The sequence below is a fragment of the Geotrypetes seraphini genome, chromosome 3, assembly GCF_902459505.1.
Source record: "Geotrypetes seraphini chromosome 3, aGeoSer1.1, whole genome shotgun sequence".
Classification (NCBI taxonomy): Eukaryota; Metazoa; Chordata; class Amphibia; order Gymnophiona; family Dermophiidae; genus Geotrypetes; species Geotrypetes seraphini.
In genome coordinates this window covers 243455572-243482757 of record NC_047086.1, presented here as the reverse complement: position 1 = coordinate 243482757, position 27186 = coordinate 243455572, and the positions used below count along the sequence as shown (strand labels likewise).

At 42.5% G+C, this 27186-nt stretch overlaps 1 protein-coding gene across 4 annotated transcripts in view; it reads left to right on the top strand.

The window, feature by feature from the left end:
* Nucleotides 1–27186, top strand: part of SASH1 (SAM and SH3 domain containing 1) — a 512910-nt gene that overhangs the window by 443610 nt on the left and 42114 nt on the right. For all 4 annotated transcript variants that reach the window (XM_033936578.1, XM_033936577.1, XM_033936580.1 and 1 more), the window contains 4 exons: nt 2975–3110; nt 10440–10609; nt 17912–18121; nt 21788–21938. In XM_033936578.1, the coding sequence (XP_033792469.1) occupies nt 2975–3110; nt 10440–10609; nt 17912–18121; nt 21788–21938 (667 nt within the window). The remainder of the gene's footprint in view (nt 1–2974; nt 3111–10439; nt 10610–17911; nt 18122–21787; nt 21939–27186) is intronic.

Here is a 27186-nt window from a genome sequence, read left to right as displayed (position 1 = left end):
ATGGTAGTTCATGAGAAGTAAACCCTGCTTTAATTCCTGTAGTTTTTCCAGCAATCAGTAGTCCTGTAAGCATCTGCCTTCATAGGAAGGTGATACAGTAAGCATCTCAGTACATATTTCTTGTGTTTAGCAGTACATTTCTTTGCTGTAGGGATTCTGCCTGTAGAACATGACATCTCCTATGTGCCTCCCGTTATATCATGCAACAGAGTTATCCTCAGTGGCATAATAAAGGGGAGTGCTGGACTGCCCCAGGCGCCATCTCAGTGAGGGCACCGGCACCTCTCCGCCCCACCACACCATGCCACGCTCGTGCCATCCATCCCTCACCCCACCTCGTACCTCCTGTAGATCTTCACCAACACGAGCAACTTCTCCTGCCTGTTGCCCACGCCAGCCTGAACATATTTAATTGAGGCAGTATGGGGGGGAACAAGCACTGTTTTCTTCCTGCCCTTGCTTTGTGGTGACATCACACTGTTAGAAAGCTCATTTCTTTCATTAAATTCCAGATGCTGAGTACACTATAGGGTAGGCTTGTTCAGCCTATAGCAGTGGTCTCAAACTCAAAACCTTTGCAGGGCCACATTTTGGATTTGTAGGTACTTGGAGAGCCTCAGAAAAAAATAGTTAATGTCTTATTAAAGAAAAGACAATTTTGCATGAGGAAAAGCTCTTTATAGTTTATAAGTCTTTCCTTTTGGCTAAGTCTTTAATAATAATATTGTAATTTATAGCAAAAGAGACATATGATCATGAAACTGTTTTAGTTTACTTTTGTGATTATGATAAACATACTGAGGGCCTCAAAATAGTACCTGGCAGGACGCATGTGGCCCCTGGGCCGTGAGTTTGAGACCACTGGCCTATAGCTTGTGGGTCAGATTTTGGCCCACCAAATGTTATTTTCTGGTCCTCAGAAGCTTTGCAATGCTTGTGGTGCTTATAGGGGGATTCCCACTTCCCTGCTGTGACTCAACTCTGTAAGCTTGAGCCATAAGTTCAGACTAGTCTTCTGGTTCAAGTCTCAGTAAACCTGAAACTCTGAGACCAACTCAAACAGCCTTGTTTCAGTGGGAAAGCAGGAAGCCCACTCTTTCTTCCGCAGCTGAAGCCAGGTAAGGGGAAAGAGACTCATGCGGCAAAATTTTACAATGAATGTTTTAGCCCTCTGAATGTTACAAAATATAAAATGTGGCTCACAATAGAAAAGGATTGGAGAAGCCTACTATGGCAGGCCATTCTGTAGAGAGCCGTATCAATCTAGGTGTGAGAGCTGGCATAATGGCTCATCTTTCTCACAAAAGCTCGTAGAGATCTGGTTACACCAATCTGGACAACCTATTATAACATTATTCTCATTGAGAGTATTTCTATAAAGTGCATCTATTTGGAGCCTATTCTATAAAGGAAAGAAGGCTCACTTTATAAAATTGCTCTCAGTGAGAATAATTTTATAATAGATTGGGAGAACAAGTGAACTACCATGTTTCCCCGAAAATAAGCCCTAGCATGATTTTTGGGGTAGGTTTTATAAGCCCTACCCCCAAAAATAAGCTCTAGTCACCGGCAACACCGTATACCCCCTTCACCCCCGCCCCCCGCTGATGCTTGCATCTCTCCCTCCCATCCAAACACCAACCGCAAGACCAAAATTCCTGGGAACAAAAGGCAGTGTCGGAAGCATAGGCCACATTGCAGCCTTCTCACGCCCGGGCGTTCTGTGTGCCATGTTGCTGATGACATCATCAGTGATGCAGCAGAGGAATGCCTGGGCATGAGAAGGCCACGATGCAGCCTGTGCTGCTGACACTGCTACTTGTTACCAGGTATTTCGGTCTCGCAGTCGGGGTTCGGATGGGCGGGAGAGATGGGTCAGAGTTCCGGAGGGGGCGCGACAGGGTGGGGGGTGGGAGGGATAGAAAGATGCTGCATGGGGGGATGGGGGATGGGAGGAAGGGAGGGATAGGAGCTTCAAGGGTTCTGCTGAACAAGGGATGGGAGGGAGGGATAGAAAGATACTGCACAAGGGGATGGGTGAGAGAGGAGGAAAGATGCTTCACATGTTGGGGGGAGAGAAAGGAAATAGAAAGAATTGGGGTGAAGGAGAGGAAGGGAGAGATGATCATTGTACATGAAAAAAATAAGACCTACCCGAAAATAAGACCTAGTGTCTTATTTTCGGGGAAACACGGTACTACGGGTTTATTTTATAAAGACACACATGCACTTCTGTCTATTAAAAAATATCCCAGAAAATGCCACAGAAATCACAGGTAAAATGAACCCACCACTCAAAACCCATGCATATTCCAATGAAACTGATAAAACATTATGTGTGATTCCGAATGAGGTGTCGATCTAGAAATGTACATATGAAACTGATATGAAATAGACAGGGCCTCTGGGTTATGCTTTTCAAGTGTAGCATATAATCACTTTTGATTTGCAAACTTGACAACTTAACACTTGATGGCAAATTTTCTCATGTATTTTTGAGTGGGCTGTGCTGCCAAATAATTCCCCCAACTTGAATTTCATGTAGTTTGGGTAATTATTGAGTAGCACAGCCCGCTGCTATCGGGTTTGTTCCTTTTGCTAAATATTTAGCTCTGCCAAATATTTCCAAGCCTACAATATTCCCCTTCACTTTGAACAAGGTTGTAATGTTTTCAGTCACGTTGGTTTTCTCCCTTACAAAACTTCCAGAACAGAATGTTGTGGAAGATGAGAAAGTGTTAAAGAAGCTTGCAAACTCTTAAAAAGGCAAAATGATTGCCTCCTGCCGATAAACAACCAAGAAAAACATGGTTGCATTTCTATTCTTGGCTAGTGAAGTCTGGTGAATAATATACTGAGAAGACAGATTGAAATGAGATATTCTGACAAAAGACTCCCACGTGTGTTGCATTTGGGAAGTAGTGGTGAGGTTTTGTTCACCCTCGTGACTGATATTTTTGGAAATGTCTTCCAGGACTCCAATCTTGATGGAATGCCGGGCTCCCCGCAGTCCCCACAGCCTGACAGCGATCCTCTGGATAAACCTAAACTGAAAGCTGGAGGGTCTGTAGAAAGTCTCAGGAGCTCCTTAAGCGGGCAGAGTTCAATGAGTAAGTTCAGCCTCTCTCTCTCTCTTGCTTTGGTGGCCTTTTCTTCCCTCGTCGGTCGTGCATTCTGTTCCGTGACTGCTGGAAACGGATGATCCTGGCAATTGTTTATACCCACCCTCTAAGCATCTGCTGTTGGTTACTGTTGGAGACAGGGTGCTAGTCCTGAAGGACTTTAGTTCTGACCCAGTTTGGTGGTTCATCTGTTAAGAGGTGCAAGGTTTATTTATGCTGATGTCTGACAGTGTCTTCCTGTTGTGGGCAGCAAAAAAAAACAACATGCTATTGTAAACCTTTGGTTACTTTGTTCCTCTGAGTTGGATTTTAGAGATTTTTTTTGGAAACAAAAAGAAATGACATGGGCTGGTGTAATGGTAGGGTTACCACATGTCCGAATTTGCCCGGACATGTCCACTCTTTGAGGACTCTGTCGGAAGTCCGGACGACTTTTCAATTTAAGAACTTTTGTCCGGGGAACCTACAGCAGCTCAACCCATTTAGAATCATCCTCCTCGCTATGCACACCTATCCGGAGTCCTGTTGCCTCTCCAGCCACCCCACCGCATACCTATTTGGAGTCCCTCCTCCCTTTCCCCCCACCCCACGGGATCCTATGCTTGCTTACCTGGTGCTTTTGTAACTCTTCAGCCGTCATCAGCATCAGTGAACTAAACATGCTGCCTTCGGCGAGCCAGAAACTTTCTCTGTGCAGAGAAAAAGCTTCTGGGTCGCCAAAAGGCAGTGTGTTTAGTTCACTGACACTGACGATGTCCGAAGGGTTACAGCAGTGCCGGGTGAGCAAGCACAGGATCGGGGGGGGGGGGAGGTAAAAAGATGCTGGACCACGGGAATGAGGAGGAAAGGGAAGGAAATGTGCCTTAGACTTCCAGGGGAAGAAAGGGAAGCAGCAGATAGAGATACCAGACCATGGGAGGAGGGGAAGGGGAGGAGAGGAAGCTCTTTTTCACCTAGAGTGGTGGAAAACTGGAATGCTCTTCCAGAGTCTGTCATAGTGGAGAACACCCTCCAGGGATTCAAGACAAATTTGGACAGGTTCGTACTAAATCAGAACATATGCGTGAGCGGACTGCTGGGCACGATGGACCACTGGTCTGACCCAGCAGCGGCAGTTCTTATGTTCTTATGTTCTTAGAACACTGGATGGGGAAGGGGGTGGGGGAACAAAAGAGAGATGTCAGATGAGGGTAAAGAAGGACGGAAATAAGGGAAAGACAGAGAGATACCAGACCACAAAGGGGGAAGAAGGGAAAGGAATGAGGGGTGAGAGATTCCAATGGGAAGGAGAGGATAAAGATCCCAGAACATAAGAGAGGGAAAGGGGGAAGAGAGGTGTCAGACCATAGGAGAGGGAAAGAGAGGGAGGAGATGGTACACAGGGATGGAGGGGAAGGGGAGAGAGAGAGAGAGGACATGATGCACAGAGATGTTAGGGTTGGGGAAGGAGAAGGGGAGAGCGAGGAAGGAGATGGTGCATAGGGATGGGAGGAGTGGGGAAAGGAAGAAAATGGAAAAAATGTTGTTTATAGATAGATGCGAATAGGGGAGAAGAAAGAGGGAGAAGATGGTGTACAGATAGATGGGAAGGGGAGAAATAGAAAAGTAGATAAATTTGAGGAGGAAGCAGAAAAATGGAAGAACAGTTAAATGTTAAAAGTTAATGTCAAAGATGGATAAAGAGCAGAAAATGAAAGAAAGAAAATCAGCACATTGATATAGATATTTTATCTAATCTGTATCAATACCTTCAGCCCTTAATTAAGATAGGAATGCTCGCATGTACCCTTGAGAAAGCTGAGGTGAGTCTAGATCAGTGTCTTTCAAACTGTGTGTCCTGAAGAGATTCCAGATGTGCCACAAGAGATTCCAGAGTTTGACTTTATTTTTAAAAATTCCCTTCATAAGTATACACTAGAATAGAAGACATGTACGTTACATATGCAAGAGTCTGTCCAATGTTATGAGCGTCTGTGTGCACCCAGACAAGTATCACTCTTTGACGTGATTGGTCCTTGAAAACTAATGGCAAATAATTTTAGTTTTATTTTTTATGCTGTAGTTATCCTAACTTGAGCAACAAAGCAATCAAGGCTTTGTTACTGTTTGGATCTTCTTATCTTTGCGAACTTGGATTTTCAGCTCTCACAGAAATTAAATTGAAATAAAGACAACGACTGCAGATAGTGGATGATGAAATGCACGTTTGCTTGTTGACTATCGAGCCGGATTTTGAGTTAATTTGCACTCAAAAGCAAGCATATTCATCGCATTAATTAGTAATTCTATTCTATCTACTTTAATTTCAACACTGTTACAATGACGCATATATAGCTTAAAGAACTTTAAATAACTCTCAAATTTAATTTCTTGTTGGTTTTGCAATTTTATAATTTCACTTATAATGTGCCATGAAAAACATTTGTGCCAGAACTAAAAATGTTTGAGAGACACTGGTCTAGATAATTGCCTAGGGTAGTTCCTTCTGTGTGTGTGGGGGAATCAGTAAAAATCAATTGCATTCTGAGCAAAACAATAAATGCTGACAGCCACACAAAGAACCATCAGCGTACAGTTTTACAGGCAAATCAAAGTTTCATATTTAAAAGGGTGTGTTTACATAGAATTGTTGGAAGAGAAACTGATGGACTAGGGACCTGAAAATGAATTATGGCTGAGGTTGGCCTAGAATTCCCAATAATTTTGCATCAACCTTGCTAGAAAGTGGTGGTATTTAGCCTAGGTATTTGCTGTCTTTAAAATTTGACTTCCTTGGCAGTTAAAACATAGAAACATGATGACAGATAAAAGCCAAATGGCCCATCCAGTCCGCCCATCTGAAGCATCCACTATCTCTTCCTTTCCCTAAGAGATCCTATGTGCCTCTGTTGCCTCAACCTAAATCCAGGCATAGCAGTGTGTCAGACTAAAGATCCATCAAGCCTAGTATCCTGTTTCCTGGCAAGATCCCAGCAGAGTAAACAGATTTTATGCTGCTTATCTTAGAAATAAGCAGTGGATTTCCCCGAGTCCATCTTAATAATGACTTATAGACTTTTCTTGTAGGAACTTGTCTAAATCTTTTTTAAACCCTGCTGAGCTAACTGCTTTTAACACATTCTCTGGCAACGAATTCCAAATGAACTTTGCATATACGCTACCACCTTTCATCCGTTGGATTTCTAGCATCTGTGGTTGCACCACTGCGCTTACATTTTAGTTGTGGCTTACTGGAATATTTGCAAAATGTTTGTCTGATTTGAGATCAAAATGACAGCCTATGTTTCCCAAAGCTGTGTTAGCAATGAAATGAAGAGAAGGGAATAAAGTGCAAGACAGAGAGGCAGTGGGGGAGGGAGGGGGAAATGTTTTGCTATCACTAAGGTCCCTGGAATTTGCAATGCTGCCAGCAGGCATGCAGATTCTTAAAAGCTATGTGATATGAAAGCCATCATTGTCCCTTGTCCTAATAATAGCAGTTCAGTGTGTGCTGAGCGCTTGCCGCAAGGAAGATGCACATTCTTCAAAAGCACTAAAAGCGACATAGTAATGAGGAGCATAAAATGGGACCTTTTGACATTTCCAGATGCAAGACAGTGGTGAAATTCATCAGTTGCATCCACTGTTCTTATCCTTGGAAGCTTGTGGTAGTTTGAAGCCCTCCAGCTCCAAACTGACTAGAGCTGGGAGTGGCCTCATACTTCCTGGGCATGATTTCTCTGTGTTAAAGGAGCACAATAGAGGAGCAGGCTTTGTTCCTTATCCTTACAGAAAGAAGCGCTTTTGTGAATGCAAGTTAAAGTGATATGTCATGTAGAACTGCCATCCTAGTTCCCAAGTTTATTTAACATTTGTTATACCGTCTTATCAACAGTTTCAAGGTGGTTATACAATAAAATCAAGGAGGGGACAAACTGTAACAAAACCATCATCAATTAAAACAATGAACAAATAAGACAAAAGGACATACTGTAAAGAATGGAAAAGTTAGAACTACAATATAAATAAAGGAAAGAGAGAAATACAGGCAAAATACAAAAGGGTGGGCTGAAATTAAGTTTATAAAATCCTTAAAAGGACAGTCAGACTTGGAACGCATCTTTAAATCAACCATGCCATGCTCTAAACACCAAAAAAATACTGCACTTTTCAGAAAGGAAAAGGGGGCTCATGTTAAGTGGCTGACTTTTGTAATTATCACACTCCTGTCACCAAAAATGTTATTTGCACGGAAACAAATGTTTACATATTTTTATTGGCATAAATCAAGCACTTATCTAAAGTATATCAACAGAATAAAAGCAGTTGTGAGTGTGAGCAACTATCAGAACCGACAAACAACAGTGGAGGTTCGAGAACGATGCAATTGTATTCAACAAAACATAGTCTTGTGCGGTGGCCCGACACGGCACGTGTTTCGGCCTCTATGGCCTGCTTCGGGAGCCTTTGCAACTCACGATCACAATTTCTCATATAATTAAGAAACTGACGATTCAAAGTCACTCGGAAAATCAATCGTAGACGTATTTGGCGTGTGCAGTATTTCTGACATACCTTTGCTCTCTCTCATCCCCTTCCTCTCTGTATTTTCACCCCTAACTTATGTTGCCCTGTTGCTCCTTGTGGAGCAGCATTTTAGAAAGGATATCCAGCTCAGAATATGGACAGCCAAGTCTGTATGTCAGATATGGGACTCCATTTCTCATGTATTTTAGAACAAGATCTATTGACATACAGCCTGTTTTAAAATACATTAGAAATGGATATTCGAATGCTGGCTATGTCCAGCATGAACATCTATTTTATGAACTAAAACAAGGGGGTTCTCCAGGACCGAGTTGAGAAACACTGATCTAAACCTTTATCCAGGATGATCCAATTTTTTTTTTTAATTCTTTATTGATTTTCAAATTTTGACAGATATATTAAACATGAGCATTATACATAACGCACTTAAAATACACAAAATTAATACATTACCAATCCTTTTCTCCCTCCCTTCCTCACATAACTATGACACTGCACATGCATATATTATTGCAATATAATAGATAAATCCAAGTTTCCAAGTTTATTAAATAGTTTGATTTATCGTCTATTCAAAATTCTAGGCGATGTACAAATTGTTCAAAAATTTAGGTAACATATCATTTAGACATACAATAATTTGGGTAAGAAAAGTAAACTTATTTAAACAGATATCAATACATTTAGATGAGATATTTCTACGTATAATAATAAAACAAAAGGGAAGTTATTTAATGGTTACATTCATTGTTAAATTCAATAATTCAAGGGAAGTACATTAGGAAGGGAGACACTGACGATTAACGAAGAAAATTAGATTGGCATTGCAGAAGATTTTAAGCATTAAAAGCATCTGTAAATAGAAAACTTTTAAGTTTGGTCTTAAATTTGTCTAAGTTTTTTTCTTGTCTTAAGTAGAGTGGTAGATCATTCCAGGACTGAGGGGCTGTTATAGAAAAGATTGAATTGCGCCTTGTGTTAATAACTTTTAATGAGGGGATAGCTAATAGATGTTGATCTTGTGATCTGAGAGATCTAGAGGTAGTTAAGGTATTAAGACTCTAAAAATAAAGGCAGGAGTTTTGAATTCTAATACCTTTAGCAAACCCAAATACCTTCCCCTCCCCCCACCCCACCCCCCTTGGATGTGTAAGGAAAAAGGGAGATACCTGACATTCATTACAATTCAACATATGCAGTCAATGGACTCCACACCTTATTGAATATCATACTAGACCCCAAACACTCCGCATTCATTCTCTCATATTTATACCTGGAACAAATATTTGCCCATCAAAATGTGTAATTCAGTCTGTCGTAACTCTTCCAGTTACGTGTAATCATCTGGATGGCTATTCCGGTCATAATCAAGAAGAGCCGGCTTTTATATCTATCTAAAGAAGGCTTAATATGCAATATTGTACCACAAATTATGGCTTCGTAGGTTAACGGGATTGATGACTCAAGAATAATATTTATTTGTCCCCAAATTGACTTCCAGAAATTGATCCAGTTTTAACATTTAAAAATTTTAACATTTAAAAATCCAGGGGACCACAATGAAAACAAACTAGGAGACCTCAGCCACCCTCCCCTCTCCTCCTTTACCACCTCCTATTACCCCCCACTTATTCAAAGCGTGAAGGAAGCAGCAGCAGCTGCCAGTGCAGGGTTGTGTGTCACTGTGCGCTCAAAGACCACGTTCCTCGGTATGGGTTTCCAGCCCACAGGAGGAGGGGGCAGGGCTTGTGAATGTTCCCCGATTCATAGACCCCTATGCAGACTGCCAGTACTGGGCATAGATCACAGTGGAACTGGAGAGGGAAAGAAAGCAGTCACACCTGGAATCTCGCCGTGGCACACAGTTTGCGATACACTGCCATACTGGGACAAACCAAAGGTCCATCAATCAGTATCCTGATTCCAACAGTGACCAATCCAGGTCACAAAGTCCCTGGCAGAATCTCGGAAAGTAGCAAGATTCCATGCTACCGATCGCAGGGATAAGCAATAACTGAACAGGGGTCAAAGGTTAAAATCAGCCTTAAAAAAGATGAGCTTTTAGTCTAGATTTGAATACGGCCAGAGATGGAGCTTGATTTACCAATGCAGGAGGTCTATTTCAGGCATATGGTGCAGCAAGATAAAAGGAACAAAGCTTGGGGTTGGCAGTGGAGGAGACGGGTCAAAATAGGAGAGACCCAAAGAACGAAGATCCTGGGGGGTGCAGGGAGAGATCAGAATGGAGAAATACCGAGGAGCCGATTGCAGCTCCTTGCCTTTACGCCGCTGTTTGTCCCTGGAAAGCAGCTGCATTGTGAAAGAAGAAGGGAGGGAAGAAAGATGGTGGACTGGAGAGGCCCTATGCTCGGGGCCCCTTTTACATATGCATCCTCTGGAAAGGGGCATTTCAAAATTGACATTCAACGTGGTGGGCACTGGAGGATTAAGTGACTTGCCCAGGGTCATAAAGAGCAGCACCAGAATTTGATCTCACAACCTCTGGGTGCAGAGGCAACAGCTCAACCAGTGAGCCACAGCTTAGAGCAGTTTCCCCGTTTGCTCATTAATAAAAGTAGCCCTGACTGTGACTCCTTCAGAGCTGGTTTGCTAATAAAATGACTTTTTGGGCTTGATCAGAAGCCAAGAGTCACTGGGTATAGTGCAGTGAATTAAAATGTCAAAGCAATGCAGTGTCCCTTCTGTAATTTGTGCCATGCCAGTTTTGAGGGATTGCTGAGTATATACAGTAGGTAACAAGCTCTAATTTCTCTTGTCTTCCGAGCCCAGGTGGTCAAACGGTGAGCACAACTGATTCCTCTGCCAGCAACAGGGAAAGTGTGAAGTCGGAAGATGGTGATGACGAGGAGCCTCCCTACCGAGGGCCATTCTGTGGAAGAGCCAGGGTGCACACTGATTTTACGCCCAGTCCCTATGACTCCGACTCCCTCAAACTCAAGGTATTCCTTATTTTATACCTCTTCATTCTGAGAAGGGCTTGTAGATTTTCTCTACTAGGCCATGCTAAGCCTCTAAGTGGGTCAGCGCTGCGTGCGCTTGGTGGCGCTATAGAAATAATAAATTATTGTTGTTGCCTGCAGAGACTGGGATGATGTTTAGCATCCTGTGGACCTGGCTGGAAGCCCGTGTGTTGCAAAAGCAGCCTTACTTGCAAGAAGGGTTGGCAAGGTTTCTCCTTCTAGCAACTGGTACACAGGGGAGAAGGAGTGACATGTAAATGTCTGGATTACTTAAAGCTGATTGATTATACAGATTTATATTTCCATTTATTTGTTATGGATTTAATGTATTATTTTTTTTTTCAACTAGTCAGCAGCAGCAAATCAGCATAAATTTGTTTCAAATTTATCTGTATACTGTATATGTGACTGCAGTAGCAGATCAAAAATGTTGAGAATGGCCAGTTTTTCATGTCATGGGTCCATACTCTGTAACTGTTTTATTTTTTTCACATAAAGGTATAGACTTTGGAATGTTATATTACAGATTATTGGATCTCAAGGGCTGCAACCCAGTGGGGTCTTTAGGATTTCTCCAATGAATATGCACTGTCTGCATTGTATGTGAATAGACTTCTTGCATGTTGATTGAGGAAATCCTGTTTTACTCCTTTGGATCTTGTCAAGTACTTGTGACCTGGTGCTTGCCAAATACTTGTGCCAAGTACTTGTGACTTGTGACACTGTTGGAAACAGGAAACTGGGCTTGATGGACCTTCGATTTTTCCCAGTATGGCAACTCTTAAGGACTGAGGTTGCCCACCCCTGCTCTAACAGAATTTAGTAAAACCTCATTTTTTGCCTCTGGAAACTTTAGTCACCTTTCATTTTTTTAGGTATATTTAGGCCTATTAATTCTGAAAAAGACAAAAGGAATTGACCCCAAAATATCCACAAAGAAGAAAATCCAGAGAAAACCAAAAAAAAAACTCTGTGGAGTGACGATGTTCCTAAATGGACTTTATTTGAAAGTGTCAAAGTTCCAAAGGTACACTGAAATCATCCACATAAAAATGGAAATGCAAGCAGTGTCTCACTTCCGGCTCACCACACAATTGTTTCCCACGTACTCACCTTTATAGGACCCCCAGGGACCCCTGAAGAAGACTTTTTGTCGAAACGCGGACCGTGTTGGGTCCTGTATCCCTAGCGGACTAGGTCCTTTAAGGCTCTTATGTGGATGATTTATTTTTATGTGGATGATTTCAGTGTACCTTTGGAACTTTGACACTTTCAAATAAAGTTCATTTAGGAACATCGTCACTCCACAGAGTTTTTTTTGGTTTTCTATTAATTCTGAAGCCAAAATATCTAGTTAAATGTACACCCCTCCTATATATATAAATTTTGGCCATATGTTGATCCATACAGAGAAATGTAGCCATTTAACTTGGAAGGAGATTTAAATAAAAGCACTTGTTCAGCCAACTGCTGATACTTTTTCCATAAGTTATTTTGAATTTCAACTGGTAATTTACATATTAGATCTCATTATCTGTTTTGATTCTACTATATGTTCTTTTTTATTATGCGGATATCAATCTATCACAGCTTTTGCAATATTTTAAATAATTTAAGTAAAGTGCTCGGACCCTACAGCCGTGCTGTTTAGTGATCACACCAAACTGAGGTTGCCAGTGGCACCATCGCTGCCTTTAATCCCAACTGCCCTTGTCTAACGCTGTAAACCTCTATGCGATATTAATAAATCATAAAGGCCCCACTTGGAGTATTGTGTTCAGTTTTGGAGACCGTATTTGGCGAAAGACGTAAGAAGACTTGAGGCGGTCCAGAGGAGGGCGACGAAAATGATAGGAGGCTTGCGCCAGAAGACGTATGAGGAGAGACTGGAAGCCCTGAATATGTATACCCTAGAGCAGTGTTCTTCAACCTTTTTACACCCGTGGACCGGCAGAAAAAAAATAATTATTTTGTGGACCGGCAAACTACTAGGACTAAAATTTAAAAATCCCGTTTCCGCCCCATCTCCGCGAGCTCGGTCCCCACAAATCATCTGATCCCATCCACACAAGCCTCAGTTATGATTTTATATTGAATGTATTTTATTAAAGTATAAAGAGAAACAATATTCTGTAGAATTGTCATTTTATAAATACAAATAATTCAGAGCAAGGATCAACAAAACCCCTGTCTCCCCTCCCCTTCACATATATCCCCTCTACTATCAAGAAAACTGAACAAGCCAAATTATTACAGAATGCTACACAGAAATATCATGCTAACAGAATACTGAAGTAACACATAACAGGAATAGTTTTAGGGGAGTGCAACTAGGGCAACTGCCCCCTGGTCAGAGAGTGCCCTAAGCCAGCTGAAAGCTAAAGAAGCACTGCCTGGGTTTTGCAGTCCCCAGTTATGTCTAACACCAGCTCTAGCAGGATATATATTTCAAATCTGATATATTCTAATCACAAAATAGAAATAAAATTATTTTTTTCTACCTTTTGTCGTCTCTGGTTTCTGCTTTCAATCTTTTTTTCACTCTCTTCCTTCCAGCGTATGCCCTCTCTGTCTCTTCAATCCAGCATCTGCCCCTTCCATCCACTATCTGTCCTCTCCCCCTTCCATATGGTATCTGTCTTCTTTCTATGTCCCTCTCCCCTTTCCATCCAGCTTGTGCCCCTCTCTCCTATTTACATGATTCATTCCAGCTTCACTGCTCTCTTCATTTTTATCTCTCCTACACCAGATCTATCATCGTTGTCCCTCTGCTTATTTTTCTGCTGACCCCTTCCTATCATCAATCTCTCTACTTTCTCATGCCTGTGTCTCCCCTTCCCCTCCTCTAATCTCTCTGCCAGCTGTTTCCTTCCTTTTTTCATTCTCCCTTCCCTCCTCCTCCTGTCCAGCAGTAACTCTCTTCCCTTCCTCCCCTCCCAGCAGCATCTCTCCGTCTCCCTCTCCAGTAGCAGCTGTCCCTTTTTTTTCCTTGCCCAGCAGCTTCCCAGATTCCTTTCCCTCCTCCCCTCCCAGAAGCATCTCTCCTTCTCCCTCTCCAGTAGCAGCTGTACCTTTTTTTCCTTGCCCAGCAGCTTCCCAGATTCCTTTCCCTCCTCCCCTCCCAGAAGCATCTCTCCTTCTTCTCCCTCTCCAGTAGCAGCTGTCCCTTTTTTTATCTTGCCCAGCAGCTTCCCAGATTCCTTTCCCTCCTCCCCTCCCAGAAGCATCTCTCCGTCTCCTTCTCCCTCTCCAGTAGCAGCTGTCCCTTTTTTTCCTAGCCCAGCAGCTTCCCAGATTCCTTTCCCTCCTCCCCTCCCAGAAGCATCTCTCCTTCTTCTCCCTATCCAGTAGCAGCAGTCCCTTTTTTTCCTTGCCCAGCAGCTTCCGAGATTCCTTTCCCTCCTCCCCTCCCAGAAGCATCTCTCCTTCTTCTTCTCCCTGTCCAGTAGCAGCTGTCCCTTTTTTATCTTGCCCAGCAGCTTCCCAGATTCCTTTCCCTCCTCCCCTCCCAGAAGCATCTCTCCTTCTTCTCCCTCTCCAGTAGCAGCTGTCCTTTTTTTTCCTGGCCCAGCAGCTTCCCAGATTCCTTTCCCTTTCCCTCCTCCCCTCCCAGATGCATCTCTCCTTCTCCCTCTCCAGTAGCAGCTGTCCCTTTTTTTTCCTGGCCCAGCAGCTTCCCAGATTCCTTTCCCTTTCCCTCCTCCCCTCCCAGATGCATCTCTCCTTCTCCTTCTCCCTCTCCAGTAGCAGCTGTCCCTTTTTTATCTTGCCCAGCAGCTTCCCAGATTCCTTTCCCTCCTCCCCTCCCAGAAGCATCTCTCCTTCTTCTCCCTCTCCAGTAGCAGCTGTCCTTTTTTTTCCTGGCCCAGCAGCTTCCCAGATTCCTTTCCCTTTCCCTCCTCCCCTCCCAGATGCATCTCTCCTTCTCCTTCTCCCTCTCCAGTAGCAGCTGTCCTTTTTTTTCCTGGCCCAGCAGCTTCCCAGATTCCTTTCCCTCCTCCCCTCCCAGAAGCATCTCTCCTTCTCCCTTTCCAGTAGCAGCTGTCCCTTTTTTTCCTTGCCCAGCAGCTTCCCAGATTCCTTTCCCTCCTCCCCTCCCAGAAGCATCTCTCCTTCTCCTTCTCCCTCTCCAGTAGCAGCTGTCCTTTTTTTTCCTGGCCCAGCAGCTTCCCAGATTCCTTTCCCTCCTCCCCTCCCAGATGCATCTCTCCTTCTCCCTCTCCAGTAGCAGCTGTCCCTTTTTTTTCCTAGCCCAGCAGCTTCCCAGATTCCTTTCCCTCCTCCCCTCCCAGAAGCATCTCTCCTTCTCCTTCTCCTTCTCCCTCTCCAGTAGCAGCTGTCCTTTTTTTTCCTGGCCCAGCAGCTTCCCAGATTCCTTTCCCTCCTCCCCTCCCAGATGCATCTCTCCTTCTCCCTCTCCAGTAGCAGCTGTCCATTTTTTTTCCTAGCCCAGCAGCTTCCCAGATTCCTTTCCCTCCTCCCCTCCCAGAAGCATCTCTCCTTCTCCCTTTCCAGTAGCAGCTGGCCCTTTTTTCCCCTGCCCAGCAGCTTCCCAGACTCTGATAGTGGTTTTCTCCCCTCCCAGCAGCTCTTCTTACTTCCAGCGCAGCGATTCACGAAGGCAGCCTCGGGTCCTTTGTTGGGTCGCGCCGCCTCTGAGGAAAGAGGAAGTTGCATCATCAGAGGCAGCCGCGACTCAGCAAAAGCCCCGAGGCTGCCTTCGTGAATCGCTGCACTGGGAAGTAAAGGAGAGCTGCAGAGAGGGGAGAAAGCCACTGTCGGAGGCTCCCCAAGATCTCTCCGGCCCAGCGCACGCTTCCGATGCTGATCTTGCCGGTCCTGCGCGGACCGGCAGGAAGTTCAAATGAGTCAATCTTGCCGGTCCTGCGCGGACCGGCAAAAATTTCCTGCGGACCGATACCGGTCCGCGGACCGGCGGTTGAAGAACTGTGCCCTAGAGGAAATGAGAGACAGGGGAGATATGATTCAGACGTTCAAATACTTGAAGGGTATTAACGTAGAACAAAATCTTTTCCAGAGAAAGGAAAATGGTAAAACCAGAGGACATAATTTGAGGTTGAAGGGTGGTAGATTCAGGGGCAATGTTAGGAAATTCTACTTTACGGAGAGGGTAGTGGATGCCTGGAATGCGCTCCCGAGAGAGGTGGTGGAGAGTAAAACTGTGACTGAGTTCAAAGAAGCGTGGGATGAACACAGAAGATTTAGAATCAGAAAATAATATTAAATATTGAACTAAGGCCAGTACTGGGCAGACTTGCACGGTCTGTGTCTGTGTATGGCCGTTTGGTGGAGGATGGGCAGGGGAGGGCTTCAATGGCTGGGAGGGTGTAGATGGGCTGGAGTAAGTCTTAACAGAGATTTTGGCAGTTGGAACCCAAGCACAGTACAGGGTAAAGCTTTGGATTCTTGCCCAGAAATAGCTAAGAAGAAAAAAATTAAATTTAAATTGAATCAGGTTGGGCAGACTGGATGGACCATTCGGGTCTTTATCTGCCGTCATCTACTATGTTACTATGTTTAGATTCCAGAGCGGTCTGTTACATAGAGCTCCTAGGGCAACCGCAGACTGAGACAATGTGCTCTAATATGCTAATGTTAAAATGAAGTGCATTAAAATCAAATGAGATGCAAGTCGTGCTGTGAAATGGCCCCTCGACTCGAGTTTCGCACTCTTCCTCAGGAGGGGGTCAAATGAGATGGGATCGCTTGGTAGGGCGGATGCTTCTGTGTGACCAGTCGCAATCTACCAGAGCCTACTGTTGCCCATTTAGGTATAAATTGTTTCATTCTCTGTAGTGGAGGGCGGTAAATTGGTCAGGAGCCGCCTAGTCTTGGATGCTGCTTTACTTATCTCAGTTCTTGTTTCAATTTCCTGTAAGTACTCTTCCAAGATGAGTGTTAAATGTATTTTCTATAAAACACGTGGCTGCTAGATTTTGCTGCTTATACCAATCCTAATTATTTATTGAGTCATGAAACTTTTTTATATTGCATGTTTTCTTTATGTTTTTATACTTTTAATTTTGGAATTTTATATTTAATAATTTGAAGTTGGTTATTTATGACTACTCGAAAGAGTCCAGAGAAGAGCGACTAAGATGGTTAAGGGGTTGGGGGAGTTACTTTCCTTTTTAAAGATGCCTTTTCTACATAATTTTATACTTCATGAATTATATTTATTTGGTTAAACCTGTTTTAACTATATCCCTTTTGTATTTTCCCTCAATGTTTCTTCTTTACTTTAAAATTGTATTTCATCCCTCCTTTCCCATTGTTTAACAATGTTCAAATTTAGAGTATTTTAGCCATTATTTAAATTGTATGTATTGTAATGTATTGCATTGTTATTGTTCTTTGATTTTACATTGTAAATTTTAAATGTAAATCGCTTAGAATATCCGATTAAGCGATTTATCAAGTCCCATAATAAACTTGAAATTTGAACTTGACTGTACAGTGAAAGATTAGAGAAACTGGGCCTCTTCTCCCTCGAACAGAGGAGATTGAGAGGGGACATGATCGAAACATTCAAGGTACTGAAGGGAATAGACTTAGTAGATAAGGACAGGTTGTTCACCCTTTCCAAGGTAGGGAGAACGAGAGGGCACTCTCTAAAATTGAAAGGGGATAGATTCCGCACAAACGTAAGGAAGTTCTTCTTCACCCAGAGAGTGGTAGAAAACTGGAACGCTCTTCTGGAGTCTGTCATAGGGTAAAACACCCTCCAGGGATTCAAGACTAAGTTAGACAAGTTCCTGCTGAACAAGAATATGCGCTTTTAGGGCTAGTCTCGGTTAGGGCGCTGGTCTTTGACCAGAGGGCCACTGCGTGAGCGGACTGCTGGTCATGATGGACCACTGGTCTGACCCAGCAGCGGCAGTTCTTATGTTCTTATGACTACTGATATTGTACATTCAGTCATATTAAAAGGCAGGCTACAAATTTGTTATTACATTAAATTAAGGGCTCCTTTTACGAAGCCACGTTAGCGGTGTGACGCACGTAATAGCGCGCGCTAATTTGCCGGCCGCACTAGCCGCTACCGCCTCCTCTTGAGCAGGCGGTAGTTTTTCGGCTAGCATGGGGGTTAGCGCGCGTTTAAAAGGTGCGTGCGCTAAAGCTGGCTTCGTAAAAGGAGCCCTAAATATCTTGCCTGTCATCCCTTTGACTTCTTATCACTGTATGAGTGTGTTTTTTGCACCTTGACTTGTGATCTTAAGATGCCGCAGTAGTGAATAATTCTTACTATTTGATTTGCAGAAAGGAGACATAATTGACATAATCAGCAAACCCCCCATGGGCACCTGGATGGGCTTGTTAAATAACAAAGTTGGCACTTTTAAATTTATCTACGTGGATGTATTGAGTGATGTGGAAGAAAAACCCAAACGGTCCTCAAGAAGACGAAGGAAAGGAAGACCCCCAAAGCCAAAATCTGTTGAAGATCTTCTGGAAAGGATTCATTTGAAGGTTTGCTCATATTAGTTATCGTCTGTGGATTGCGTGTAAATGCTTATAAACACCAGCAATCTTAACATTTGGTTAGAGAATCTTCTTCTTCCATCCTGCATCCTGGGACTGAGACTGGAATCTGGCAGTGAAACCGGAATGGGGGAGAGTGGAATAATGAATGTGCTTAAGGGTGCCCACTTACTTCCCTCCTCTCTCCAAGTTTATTTAAAAATTTGTTAAACTGCCTATACAATATTTCTAAGTGGTGTACAATAAAATTTTGGTTTTACACATATACAACGTCCAAAGCACTTCCAGATAAACCTGACTAAACTTAACATGCCAATGTAGTTTCGAAAGTTCTCTGTAATGTCTCTGTCTGTATACAGTCTCTTCCCTTGTAAACCGCTTAGAACTGTTGTGGTATGGCGGTATGTAAAAATAAAGTTATTATTATTATTAAAACTCGGACACCTGCATTCATACCCCCAAAACAACCAAACACACATGTGGGTGTCTGGTGAATGCTTGTTGTGACTTGAGGCCGGGTGTTATGGTTTTGACTGTGTTTGCTTGGGGGTCTCATATTACTTAAAATGTCAGTTGTGTTGGGCATTCAATCGAGGGGTTTTTGTACTCTGTCTCATTTGGTGTCATGTTCTTTCGCTTGTTGATTTCCCTGGCTGTTGTGCCTTGCTTTTATCTGCTTCCCCTTTCTGGTTGTATGTTCCCATTGCAATTGCTAATAAAGATATTTAAAAAAAAAAAAAAAACCCCAACTCAGACATACAAACGGGTAAAATAGGTGAAGGGCAGGAACTACATTATAGAAGAGAAAAGTTACAAATAAGGTAAAAAAAAACAACAACCCCAAAAGGTAAGGGGTTAAAAATCAAGTTAAAAATGTGAACTGTTCACAGGACGTCCTTAATAGGATGATTTATTTGTTGAAGGCGTCTTTAAATAAAAATATCTTTTAATTTTAATTTAAATCAAGTCAAGGACTTTGCCTCCCTTAAATGCAAAGGCGTGGCATTCCATAGAGAGGGTGATGTTACTTAAAATATAGATGTGCGCTTTGTGTTGATATGATTTATAGATGGAATACATAGGAGATGTTGTGAAGCTTATCTGAGTTTATCTGGAAGGAGTATAAGGAATAAAATATCTGTTTATGAAGGTTAGAAGGAGAATTTTGGATGTAATTCTGTGATTAATAGGTAACAAGTGAGCTTTCATTAATAATGGGGGTCACATGATAGAATGAGTCACACTGATTCTCTAATGAAAATTTCGGTCTGGCCTTTGCATTGTTACGCAGGCTGGTCTGCTGCTGACCGCAAGCCTTTTTTGTATGGGTGGATGAAATTGCTGGCTTCACCTTAACTCAGGGGTGTCCAATGTCGGTCCTCGAGGGCCGCAATCCAGTCGGGTTTTCAGGATTTCCCCAATGAATATGCATGAGATCTATTAGCATACAATGAAAGCAAATAGACCTCATGTATATTCATTGGGGAAATCCTGAAAATCCGACTGGACTGCGGCCCTCGAGGACCGACATTGGACACCCCTGCCTTAACTGATACATATAGGGCTCCTTTTACTAAGCCGCGTTAGAGCATTATTAACACGCGGAATAGCGCGCGCTAAATTGCCCTGCGCGCTAACGCCAGCATTGAGCTGGCCTTAGTTCTAGCCACGTAGCGCGGGTTTAGCGCATGCTAAAATGCTGCGTGCGCTAAAAACGTTAAGGCAGCTTAGTAAAAGTGCTCTATCATATCTCCCCTCTCCCATCTTTCTTCCAAAGTATACCTATTGAGATCTTTTATTATGTCGTCATGCATTTTATGATGAAGGTCACTGACCATTTTAGTAGCCGCCCTTCAGATTGACTGACCCCATCCCTTTTATATCTTTTTGGAGATGCAGTCTCCAAAGAATTGTACATAGTACTCTGAATACAGTACAATACGATATGAGGGACTTGCATTCCACAACTTGTCAGAAGGCATAGTGTGGATTACAAAAACTGTTTCTAGAAAAGAAGCAAAAAAAACCTCTGATAATACAATAAAACCAGAGAGATAAGACAAAATAACAAGCATTATCAGTTCTTTTTTTCCTCCATATACACCCAAGCTTCCTTCTGACTTTCATTGTCCCAGTTGGGGTGGGGTTTTTTTTTTTTTTTGTTCTTGTTGTTTTGTGTTTTTTTACATATAGGTCAAATTCTGTAGCACTGTCCTTTAGCAGACGATGAGAATGGGACGTTTTCAGGGCAGGATTAATTCGTCGAGGGCCCCTAGGCACACAAGTACACTGGGTCCCCTGCCCCACCCCACCATGCGCCCAGGCGGAAACAGGAAGCTGCGTCAGGGAAGCTTTGGGCAAGCAGCACTGCTTGCACAATTACAGTTCCCGTTGCCTTTCTTACCTACGTTGCTTGCTTGTCTTACTTTCCGTTGATGGGGGGGGGGGGCACGTTGCCGATCGGGGTGGGGCCTGCATTGCCGATCGATGCTGGAGGAGACCATCGCCGTTTGGAAAAAACAGTGTTGATGCCCTCCTTCATCGGGCCCCCCTAACCATTTCGGGCTCTAGGCACGTGCCTACTTGGCCTATTGGTAAATCCTGCCATGGACGTTCTGTACAACTTGCTAAATCTAAAAGTGGTGTGAAGGGAATTATCGTGTATTAGGAATCCCCTTTTCTCTCTCTCTCTCTATCCCTTCCATAAAGTGCTTACTGGATCTCCTGGGTTGGGTTGCTGTCAGCAATTGGATCAGTTTCTGGGTCGGCATTCAAACTGTACACAGCTGCCTCACAGCTGATTATTAGGAAGGCCTGGGAAAACTGATTCTGGGAACAAGTTGAACTGCATCAGTTTATCGCTGTAAACAAACTTTATTAGTGCCAGAGCATCACTTGCAAGCGAGTAATTTAATAAGGGCCTCTCCCCTTGTTACCCTTTCATATTATGTACGTAAATGCATAAGTGCTTCTCTCCTTTTAGCTTTGACATCTTTTTATTTTAAGTTTTTACATTTTTATCTTCTATTTTATTGTTAACCATTTAGATACTTGTATGATAAACGGTATATCAAAAATAAAGAAAACTTGAAACATTCTGCGGCAGCTTTAAGCAAACAATAATAGTTCAGAAAGTTGACATTATGTAATTTATTCATTTAGATGTCATCACCTGGAAAATTATGTTTACATAAGTGAGAGTAATTGTATAAACCCAGAAACCACCTGAAAAATGTAAGCCATGGAGCTATATAGAGTCCCCCAAGAGACTTTTGCAGGTTTTGGGGAGAGCTATAATCGCTGTTCCTTCTAGGTTGAGTGGGAGTCCTCTGACTGCAGTCCTGCCAGCTGGGGGAGTTATTTCATCATCACATTTTCAATAACGATGGACAGGCAGACTATGCAGCACTCCAGTGTATTTGCCTGTCCCTAGCAATTGAAAACACAATATTGAATCAGCGCCCCCTACTGGCAGCAATACAATTGGAGGACTCCCGCTCAGCTCAGAGAGAACACTGGTTGTAATGACCCTTGCTAATCGTGAGCATGATTGCAAATGGTGAAATGTGCATTGCTTTCTTTGCAAATAGGATTGTGAGGTACAATGAGTGAGATTTTTGCATAGTCTCTCAGTTGTCCTGCATTTCTTTACAGGAGCACATGCCTACTTTTCTCTTTAATGGTTATGAAGACCTGGACACCTTCAAGCTACTGGAGGAGGAAGATCTCGATGAGCTGAACATTCAAGACCCCGAGCACCGGGCTGTTCTCCTCACTGCTGTGGAACTGCTGCATGAATACGACAGTAAGTTTAGGTTATCTGTCCAGCATGCTAAAAGAGAGAAAGGATTTGCTTTGTTCTGGATTCTGTTATCTTATTAATCATGAACAAAGAGCAGAATTACTTCATGGGTCATTATATGTTATCCAAACATAATGACACAGCATCTGCGTCTTTATGTGTGGCTTAAGTGAATGAAGGCCTTTGGTTGGTCCAGCACCACCTAAGCAAGTGCCAGCAGAATACTGGTATTCTTACTTGATATAGCCCGACAACAGCTCAGCAAAGGAAACAAATTACTAATCATCCAACTCGATCTTTCAGCAGCTTTCGATCTAGTAGACCACCCCATACTACTCCAGATACTAGACGCCATAGGAATTTCAGGTAGAGTTCATAACTGGTTTCAAGGTTTCCTTAAAACAAGAACATACAGAGTTAAGTCAAAAGAGCTTATATCAGACTCATGGTCTAACCCCTGCGGAGTATCACAAGGATCTCCACTATCGCCCATACTATTCAACCTCTTCATAGCTTCCTTAGGCACAACCCTAGATACCCTAAATATAACCTCATTCAGTTATGCGGACGACATAACCATCCTCCTTCCCTTCGACATCCAAGACCCCAGCTCCACAGAACGCCTGAAAACAACACTGGTAACAGTAGAAAACTGGATGACCAACCATAAGCTGAAGCTAAACGCGGATAAAACAAAATTCCTATTACTAGAGAAGGAAAAATTACCATCCTTTACAGAACTGGAAGTAAACGCAATCAAGTACCCAATACAGAGCACCCTCAAAATCCTGGGAATACAACTAGACAGACGCTGCACAATGCAGACACAAATTCACAAAATCATCCAAAAAGCTTTCTACACCATGCGAAACCTAAGAAAAATAAAAAAATTCTTTGACAGAGATCAATACAGAATCATTGTCCAATCCCTGGTACTTAGTATTTTAGACTTCTGCAACAGCCTCTACCTATCATGCCCAAACTACATGATAAAACAACTACAGACCGTTCAGAACACAGCCCTCAGACTCATCTACTCGCTTAGCAAATTCGACCACATCACTAATGCATATTTAGACTCTCACTGGCTACCGATAAAAGCAAGATCACAATTCAAATTCTACTGTCTTCTATTCAAAGTAACCCACGGAGCTGCACCAAGTTACCTAAACAACCGCCTATATCACAACCTCACACACAGAACAAGGAAAACTCAAAGCCTACTCACATACCCTCCTCTCAATGGTACCAGACGCAAGAAACTTTACGACAACCTTCTGGCGACACAGGCAGCGAAAATTGACCCAACAGTCTCCAAACTGCTGACCAAAACATCAGACATCAAAGTTTTCAGAAAAGAAATCAAAACGCTTCTATTCAAAAAACAGCTACCATCACTCTAACCTTCTGCCTACACACACACGCTTACTCCTTCATATTCATCACTCCTACAACATCCCTCAACGCCATGTAAGCAACTTCCATCTGTAACCAATATTTCTTCCCTCAACGTTATGTAATAATCTCCCTAACTTGAATGTATTGCTATCCTTACCTCTTATTTAAACTTTGATATGTAAACTTGTTATATTCCTGATATGTAAACTTCCTGGAAATGTCCAGTTCTCTTCCAATTTTGTAATCCGCTTAGAACCGAAAGGCACAGGCGGAATAGAAATCTCTAATGTAATGTAATGTAATAAGGGGTGCACAGGGACATAATCTGGTCCCCCTCCCCACCTGTCCCCAGTCAGTTATGTAGAACAACACAAAGAGGCAAATATTCTCACAGGCAGAAACTCAGAGCAGACCAATGATATGATGAAAACTGCAATTTATTAGATAAACCAAACCCAATGTGGCCACGTTTCACCCTCAGGCTGCGTCAGGGAAAAATTACTATATGGGGGGGGGAAAGAAATCACTCCCCTCTTTCTTTTGAGGCAAATCACTCTCTCACATTCACAAAACCAAGCAGGATTAAAAATCTAATTAGGCCAAATTGCTATTCAAAAAGGGAATTATAATAATTTTAAGAAGATTTGGGGGCCATTGACAACTTATTGCAATGATTAGACACCTTTTTACATTGAAAGCACAATTATAATTATGGGGGGTATATAGTTATAATATCTGTGAAAAGGGTGGGTGGGGGAGAGGGAAAATCTATGTAATTAGAGGATAATAGAAAGAATTTCAAGTGATGTGTATGATTCATTTGATGTAAAATTGTATACTTGATGAAAGATGGAAAAATGAATAAAGAATTGGGAAAAAATCTAATTAGGCACCTCTTCTTTATTAAAACCAAACAACCAGAAAACCTCTTTCACAAGCCAAGGTGGCATCTTTTCTCTTACTGCATGAACTACTCGTACAGTAAGAGAAAAGTTGCCACCTTGGCTTTTTGAATCCTGCTTGATTTTGTGAATGTGAAAGAGTTTGGTTGTTTTTTTTAAGCAGCAGTACCTCCGTAGATTTTTAATCCTCCTTGGTTTTGTAAATGTGAGAGAGTGATTTCTTTCTTAGTAATACCTGCATATACTGAGTTGCAGTAGTCTAGTTGTGAAATTAGAAATGCGTGGATAAGCATGCACATAGAAAAACTGAAAAGTCTACACAAGGATCAAAGTTGCCTAAGTGTCAAAAAGCTAAGTTGAACTCTACGGGAAATCTAGGACAAAAGTAAGAAATTAATTGAATATTATCCCTAGGTATCTAGGGTCACCAGAGGTATTTGTGTTGCACAACTGGAAGGGGAGTGGGGAAAGATGGAGATGAAGAGGAAAAAATGGGTAGATGGGGGTAGATAGCTGATGGTGCTCAAAGTTTTGCTGATCATTGCCAGCATTATTCCCATCAATTTAGTGTTGAGTCTTCTCCGAGCTTCAGTATTGAATTTTTGGGTATAGACAGGTGGCAAAAACATAGATGTTTAAGTCCAATGTTCAGCACATACATGGGTGTGATTGTATATGATAATCTTTAGGTGGCCAAACAGGTTGAAAAGGTGACGGTGAAAGCTAGGTTACTAGGGTGCATAGGGAGAGGTATGGCTAGTAGGAGAAAGGAGGTGTTGATGCCCCTGTATAAGACTTTGGTGAGACCTCATTTAGAATATTGTGTACAATTTTGGAGGCCGCACCTTCAGAAAGATATAAAAAGGATGGAATCGGTCCAGAGGAAAGCTACTAAAACGGTGCGTGTTCTTCAGATCAGGGGTGCCCACACTTTCTTGGCTACTTTTAAAATGACCAAGTCAAAATCTACCAACAATAAAATTTTTAAAAACACAAAGCACACTGTACATAAGAATAGCCTTACTGGGTCAGATCAATGGTCCATCAAGCCCAGTAGCCCGTTCTAACGGTGACCAATCCAGGTCACTAGTACCTGGCCAAAACCAAGGTGTAGCAATATTCCATGCTACCGATACAGGGCAAGCAGTGGCTTCCCCCGTGTCTTTCTCAATAACAGACTATGGACTTTTCCTCCAGGAACTTGTCCAAACCTTTCTTAAAACCAGCTATGCTATCTGCTCTTACCACATCCTCTGGCAATACGTTCCAGAGCTTAGCTATTCTCTGAGTGAAAAAAAATTTCCTCCAATTGATTTTAAAAGTATTTCCCTGTAACTTCATCGAGGGTCCCCTAGTCTTTGTAATTTTTGACAGAGTGAAAAATTGATCCACTTGTACCCGTTCTATTCCACTCAGGATTTTGTAGGCTTCAATCATATCTCCCCTAGCCATCTCTTTTCCAAGTTGAAAAGCCCTAACCGTTTTAGTCTTTCCTCATACGAGAGGAGTTCCATCCCCTTTACCATCTTGGTCGCCCTTCTTTGAACTTTTTCTAGCACCACTCTATCTTTATTGAGGTAAGCAGACCAGAATTGAATGCAATACTCCAGATGAGGTTGCACCATGGAGTGATACAGGGGCATTATAACAAGTTAACCATCCCTTTTTTAATAATTCCTAGCATCCTATTGCTTTTTTGGCTGCCGCTACACATTGGGTGGAAAATTTCATCGTATTATCTATGATGACACCCAGATCATTTTCTTGGGCACCAATCCCCAAGGTGGACCCTAGCATCCGGTAACTGTGATTCAGGTTATTCTTCCCAATGTAGATCACTTTGCATTTGTCCACATTAAATTTCATCTGCCATTTGGACGCCCAGTCTTCCAATTTCCTGCAATTTTTCACAATCCGCATGTGTTTTAAAAACTTTCAACAGTTTAGTGTCATCTGCAAATTTAATCATCTCACTCGTCGTTCCAATTTCCAGATCATTTATAAATAAGTTAAATAGCACCAGTTCCAGTACAGACCCCTACGACACTCCACTGTTTACTCTCCTCCATTGAGAAAAATGACCATTTAACCCAGGGGTAAGGAACTCCGGTCCTCGAGAACCGTATTCCAGTCGGGTTTTCAGGATTTCCCCAATGAATATGCATTGAAAGCAGTGCATGCAAATAGATCTCATGCATATTCATTGTGGAAATCCTGTAAACCTGACTGGAATACGGCTCTCGAGGATCGGAGTTCCCTACCCCTGATTTAACCCTACGCAGAGAAAAAGTTAATTATCATTTATATTCGGGGGTTTTTTCAAAGAGGTCAAGGCAGATGACTTTAAAATATGCAATGTCACCTCAGTAACAACTATACAAAATAGACAAATATACCCCCTTCCCTTTTACTAAACTGTGATAGCGTTTTTTTAGCACAGAATGCCCTATGCTGCTCCTGATGCTCATAGGCTCCCTGCGCTAAAAAACTGCTTTCGCGGTTTAGTAAAAGGGGGCCATAGTGCAAAATATAGACAGCAGATATTAATTTTGATCACTAAATTTAAAATAAAATCATTTTTCCTACCTTTGCTGTCTGGTGATTTTATGAGTCTCTGGTAGCACTTCCTTCTTCTGACTATAAATCCAATATTATTTATTTCTGCCTTTCTTTCTTTCTGCCTCCTGCATGCTTCCTCTCCTCCAGACCTCATTCCATTCCCCAACCAACATCGCTCTCTGTCCCTCCATGAGTCCAACTTTTTCTTCCTTTCTCCCTGCCCCCTCCCCTTTCATTCTCTCTCTCTCTCTCTCTCTGCCCCCCCCCACTTTCTTTCTCCCTCCCTGCCCCACCCCTTTCTTTTAAAAATTTTTATTTTAACAAGTTTTATTGAATTTTCACAATGACAGATAGCCAAATCCCCACCCCAAAACATAAATAGTCATACTGGT